The sequence below is a fragment of the Poecile atricapillus genome, chromosome 23, assembly GCF_030490865.1.
Source record: "Poecile atricapillus isolate bPoeAtr1 chromosome 23, bPoeAtr1.hap1, whole genome shotgun sequence".
Classification (NCBI taxonomy): domain Eukaryota; kingdom Metazoa; phylum Chordata; class Aves; order Passeriformes; family Paridae; genus Poecile; species Poecile atricapillus.
Window position 1 is genome coordinate 686884 of NC_081271.1, and position 6405 is coordinate 693288.

Sequence of the window (6405 nt, forward strand, 5' to 3'; positions counted from 1 at the left end):
TAAAAAATGCAGGGAATCCTGGAGAACTTTAAACCCAAAATAGCTGTCAAAATAATTACTCTGAAACACAGTTTCCAACTTCAGCTTCAGATCTTACACCTCTTTCTATTTCTACCAAGTTTTGAGAGTCAAAACAATATGGATTTCTTTTTTTCAGTGATAAATATCACTTAATCACTTTGAAATCATGCTTTTCTTGTGAAAAACATCTTCTTATTTTGCTTTAAAGAACAAATTAAAGCAACACATTAAATGCCCTGTGAAGAATGAAAAATGAGCACTATTATGATATTCCAAAAGGGAAGTCTAATCGTGGCACAGATTATGAGGCAGCACTTAAATAAAGCGAATTATGAATGGGAAATTGGGAAGGAAAATGAGAATTAAAACGTTAAAATTCAATTCCGTGGCTGCGGTAGAGGAGCTCTGCTAATCCAAAGCGTTTTCTGGGGGATTTCAGCTGCAGGGCACTGCGGGGATGCCTCTCCCAGCCCCGCTCCCGGAGCCAGGCTGCGGCTGCAGGGGCGGCTCCGTGCCCTGCACGAGGCTGCAATTAGTGGGACTGTCCTGACAGTTATCTAAAGTGCTGTTTGTGGGATGGAAAGGCTGCACACACACACACAGACACACAGACACACAGACACACACACCCTGGAGAAGGGATGGTCCTCCCTGCCTTTCTGCTGCTCTGGAGCCGCTCACCCGCAGCTTTGCTCTGGAGATGCTCCCACCGTGACTGGAGCCACAGCCTGGGGGACTGGGAATATTCCCTGTTCCGATTTCCACAGCCTGGGGGACTGGGAATATTCCCTGCTCGGATTTCCACAGCCTGGGGGACTGGGAATATTCCCTGTTCCGATTTCCACAGCCTGGGGGACTGGGAATATTCCCTGTTCCGATTTCCACAGCCTGGGGGACTGGGGATATTCCCTGTTCCGATTTCCACAGCCTGGGGGACTGGGAATATTCCCTGTTCCGATTTCCACAGCCTGGGGGACTGGGGATATTCCCTGCTCGGATTTCCCTTGGTGCTGATGGTGCTGCCAGAGCTGCTGCTGGGGTTGTGTTTGGGGCAGGCAGGTTGTGTTTGTCCTGCTGCAGGCTGCTGTCCACCACGCCGTGCTCTGCAGGCTGCAATCTGCATTCCAGCACTTCAGAAACTCTAAATCCTGTCTCACAGCCTGGCCCTGCAGCCAGCTGGGCTCATTCCACCTCCTTCTTTATTCACAAAGCTCATATTTATAGGAAGGCACTGCCTTAAACCTAAATGATCAGCAATACATTGAAAATTGGCTATTGTAAATGTCTACCAAATGTTCTCTCTCTAGATATGTTTACATTTTTCCTTTGTGGGTTCTCATGGGACAAATCCTATTGCTTACACAAGTGCTTTTGTTTTTCACCCTCAGAGTAGATTGTTGTGTTAAATGAACTTCTCATTCTCAAAATAGCTTCACATGGGAACTCACAAATCGCTTGTTAGCTGCATTTAGAAGAATTTTAGCAATTTTAGCAGAGCGAGGCTTGATTTCATAAGGCCTTTTTTTTTTTATGATTCTTCTACCTGTCTACAACACAGGATCAGTTCAAAGAGGTTGGAAAAGACCTCTGAAATCACCAAGTCTGACCTGTGGCATTTAAAGAAAATTCCCTGGCACCTCTCAAAGCAGAAATCAGGTGGAATGAAGAACCCAAAGACAAAGGACACAGTATCTGTCTGCAAGCCAGGCAAGACAAAAGTGCTCAGTGATATCCACAGCCCCTGAGTGAACAAATGGAGCAGGACACACAGAGAGGCAGTCATGGAAAAGGGAAGGAGAAGAGGAACTGTTTTAAGAAGTGAAGCCAATAAAATCCTGTGGAGTGAGAGAGCCTGGGCTCGTGCACAAAGGTGTCCCACAAAATCTCATTGCAGCAAGGAGACTTCAAAGGGGCTGTGGGAGCAGAAGGGGTGATTCAGCTCCCTGCCACTGCTCTGGGCAGCTCCTGAGCCCGGGGCTGGGGCCCTGCCACCCCACCACCCATGCTCCTGCCTCGCCCTGGGTGGCGAGCCCAGGAAAACATCACCAGAGCAACATGAAGGGATTCTGAGGTGAATTTATTATCCCACTGAACACAAGCTGCTAAGCAATTCTGCCAGGGCTCCTGTGCTCATTCCCATTTGTTTGTTCCAGATGAAAGATGTTTGTTCTTTACCTTGCACCGCCCAGCAAGGCACAGAGCTCCCCTCGGAAGGGCAGGGAAGGCTCAGGAGCAGCACGAGGAGCAGCCTGGCTGTGCTGCTGGGCACGGAGGCTTCTGTGGAGTGCAGACTCCAGAGACACAGGAAAGCTGCCGAGTTGGGTGGCTGGGCTGTATTTTTAAGGAAGGACAGCTCACTCCTGAGTGATTGAGGCCACACAGTGAAAGGGACTGGTGGGCTGGGCTGGGCACAAAGCTCAGGAAAGCACTTGGAAGATCTCCAGCAGATTTTATGGCATAGAAAGAGCCATGTGAGCACTGCTGTGATGTAACACATCGCAGTGTGAGGCTGCCTTTGATCCCAGTTCGGGTAAACACCCCAGAACAATCTGCTTTTGCATTGGGGTGAGGAGCTGCACCCACAGATGTGGACGGTTCCTGCTGCACTCGCAGGTCTGTGAAGGGTTTGTGCAGTGAGGGCAGCTCTGGCCAGACCTGGAGGAGGGAGGGATGGGAGGAGAAACCCTCAGGAGTGGCTGCAGAAGAGCAAACGGCTCCCAGGGACAGGGAACCGGGGAAGCAGCTGGTGCCCACGGGACAGGGGCCCAGCAGAGGATGCACAGGCAGCACCGGGGTTCCAGGGCTGTAAATCCTGCTCCCCATGGCTGTAAATCCTGCTCCCCATGGCTGAGCCCCTGCACTGCTCTGTGCCCTGGTGACACCCAGCACCCCGGAGATGCCCTGTGGTCACAGTGACCCCTGGGGTCACAATGGCCCCGGTAGCCCTGACAGCCAGCCCTGCCCACGGCCCCAGTGCTGCCTCCTCCTCCTCCTCCACCCCAGACAGCGCCACACTCCAGGGCCCCATCCCCGAGAAACCCTCCCAGGTGGGTGTGCCAGGCTCTGAGCTGGGCAGGGGGGACACTGGCTCACCCTGTCCCCTTCGGGGCTGCAGATCCTTGCCCCGAGGGTGACCGGCCTGGCAAGGTCCCGGTGATGTCAGAGACGCTTCATCCCATCCCTGCTGCGCAAATCCCGCTGCTGCCGTCAGCCAGCGTGGGACCGTGGGGCTGAGAGCTCAGAGCAGAGCACGGCTGCTAACCCTGGGATGGACCTGGGATGGACCTGGGATGGACCAGGGATGGACCTGGGATGGACCTGGGATGGATCCAGGGATGGACCAGGGATGGACCAGGGATGGATCAGGGATGGATCCAGGGATGGATCAGGGATGGACCTGGGATGGATCCAGGGATGGATCAGGGATGGACCAGGGATGGATCCAGGGATGGACCAGGGATGGATCCAGGGATGGATCAGGGATGGATCAGGGATGGATCAGGGATGGACCAGGGATGGATCCAGGGATGGATCAGGGATGGATCAGGGATGGATCAGGGATGGATCAGGGATGGATCAGGGATGGACCAGGGATGGACCAGGGATGGACCAGGGATGGACCAGGGATGGATCCAGGGATGGATCCAGGGATGGACCAGGGATGGATCAGGGATGGACCAGGGATGGATCAGGGATGGACCAGGGATGGATCAGGGATGGATCCAGGGATGGACCAGGGATGGACCAGGGATGGATCAGGGATGGATCAGGGATGGATCCAGGGATGGACCAGGGATGGACCAGGGATGGATCAGGGATGGATCAGGGATGGATCCAGGGATGGACCAGGGATGGACCAGGGATGGACCAGGGATGGATCCAGGGATGGATCCAGGGATGGCTCTGGGATGGACCAGGGATGGACCAGGGATGGATCAGGGATGGATCAGGGATGGATCAGGGATGGACCAGGGATGGATCAGGGATGGCTCTGGGATGGATCAGGGATGTCTCCAGGATGGCTCCAGGATAGCTCCAGGATAGCTCCAGGATGGCTCCAGGATAGCTCCAGGATAACTCCAGGATGGCTCCAGGATGGCTCTGGGGACAGGAGAGGAGCTGCTGGTGTGGGCACAGCCCCTGAGCAGGGACAGGATGGGCTCTGGCAGCTGCCCAGGGAGCTCCTCCCCAGGGAGCAGCACTGAACCCTTCCTGCTTCCCAGCCTTTCCCTGGGAGCCAGCTGGGGGATTTGCCTTGGCAGACAGCAGGCAGTTTGGGAGGGATTAGGGATCTCTCTACGTAGGAGCAGGTGCAATAGGATTATCTGGGACTCTTCATTCAGGCACGGAGCACTGGCAGTGCCATAAATAGCACCAGGACCTTAAGCTGGTGCTTCCCCTGCAAGGCAGGGCTCAGGCAGGCAGGTGCATTCACCCAGGGAAGGGAGGAGGTTCTGCAGAGCTCCAGGGGCCCCAGAGGATGAGCAGGAGCCGTGGGGCAGCCGGCCCCACGGCAGGAGCAGAGCTCAGCACGCCCTGGCTCGGGACCTGCCCGTCACTGAGGTGACTCCAGGGCTCCAGAGCCCAGCCAGGCTTGCTCATCTTGAAGGCATCTGCATGACTTGGCAATCAGGTTGCCAGGGCAGCTCCAGCCTCCCCTCCACACCCCGAATTCGTGACTTTAGTGCTCCTGCTGGGTGGGTGCAGAGGCATCAGCACAGTCGTGCGTGTACTTGTCTCTTCCAACGTGAAAATGGCCAGGAGCAAGCAGCACACACTTGTGAAAACAGCAGCTTCTGAACGATCTAAGTCCAGAGCAGGGCTGCACAAACCTCACTGAAATGGCTGTGGTGGTGTAAAATCTGCTTTTCAGGAGTCAAAACCCATCATTATATGCCCTGGGGAAAAATGCACTGAGGTTTCCTTGGGGCAGCAACTGCTGAAATAACACCTGTGTGCTGAGGTCCAGCCTTTCAGGCATTTGGCATCGGCCCCGCAGAAATGAGTGACAAAAAGAGGTGGTGAACATGCAGGGATGTGGTGATTCCCCTGACAGGCCTTAAGGAGATTTCTAAACAATTAGCAGGCATTCCCCTTCCAGTAGATTTAGGATCTAGTGAACAGAAATAGCACCAAGTACGTCACGGAAAGTAGGAAACCTCTTTACAAGGTTAAAAATAAGCAAACAGCAAAGCACTTCTTTAAGACAGGCAGGAGTGGAGTGGCTAATTGCTGAGGGAAGAGCCAGTTTCCATTTGCACTGAGGTGTCGTCAATGAAAACAAGATAACTGAGTCATGCTTAGGTAACAGCAGCAGAAATATCTCTGCAGTCAAGCACAGCCCTGCAGCAGCCCTGGGTCACCCGTGTGTGTCGTGGGGCTCCTGTCCTTCCTCCTCCTCAGCACAGGGTTCTTGCAAATGCTCAGGCCAAAGGGGCTCTTTCCCTGGTCCTTGTGGCCGGCCTGGGGCCTCCACATTTCTGGGGGAAAATCCACTTGGAATTGGGCTGGGAGCAATTCCCAGAGCAGGAGGAGGCGCAGGGAGGGGTGGGGTCCCTGCAGGGGACCCAGAGCTGCTGAGCTGATGCTCCAAAGGTGCTCCAAAGGACAGTGGCAGGTTCTGCCAGCACTGCTGCATCCTCTCGGGTCAGATTGTGCTGAAGCATTTTCAAGGCAGGTTTGCCATGGCTGTGGCTGGTGACAGCTTTGCCAGGAGCGTGTGCTGCTGGTATTTATCACTTCTGGAACGGGGAGTCAAGAGAGAATCAAATCCTTTGTGTCTCATCCTTCCCATTCCCTCAGCATCTGTTTAAAGTCGCTTCCATATTCCCAGACATCCTTTGAGTTTAAATTCCCTTTTGCTTTAAGCAGCACCACCTCAGATTTTTGGCTAAGGATGTGCAAACCCCTGGCTCCTCAGCACCTGCAGTGCCCTGGCTGCCCTCGCAGGAGCTTCCCTGGCTGTCCTGGGGTGGGATGGTGGCAATCACCACGTGTTTTTCTGGATCCTCTGCTCCACAGGTGGCTAAAACACCAGAAACCCCTGGCAAAGACCACATGAGAACCAAGGGCATGGAGAAGGCCAAAGCAATGCCAGAGATGACCAGCCCACCTCCCAGGTCGAGGAACCGGCCGCCTCCAGCCCCTCCTCTGGGCTCTCGCTTCATCCCGCTCATTGTCCACGCTGGGGACCGTCCCCTCAGCTCCCTGGACTTCGTGTTCTACCGGCCCCAGTGGCCCAACTCGCTGGCCCCGTTCTGCACCTCGCAGAAACCCTTCTGTGGCTTCCGCTTCCAGGAGAGCGCCAGCCACGGCCGGCGGCGCCTCGGCGTGGAGAGCACAGAGCCCATGAAGTGGAGATCCTTCCACGGCCCCAAACCGTAG

The 6405-nt window shown here is 54.8% G+C and overlaps 1 protein-coding gene across 1 annotated transcript; it reads left to right on the top strand.

Moving 5' to 3' along the window:
* The first annotated feature begins 2517 nt into the window (after positions 1 to 2517).
* On the top strand, positions 2518 to 6405 carry CIMIP3 (ciliary microtubule inner protein 3). The gene is made up of 2 exons (XM_058855567.1): positions 2518 to 2634; positions 6043 to 6405. The coding sequence occupies exon 2, from the start codon at positions 6079 to 6081 to the stop codon at positions 6403 to 6405; it is 327 nt and encodes a 108-aa protein (XP_058711550.1). The 5' UTR covers positions 2518 to 2634; positions 6043 to 6078.

Excerpts from the sequence above, each read along its gene's own strand:
- CIMIP3 (XM_058855567.1), top strand. The coding sequence starts at position 6,079 with ATGAGAACCAAGGGCATGGAGAAGGCCAAAGCAATGCCAGAGATGACC.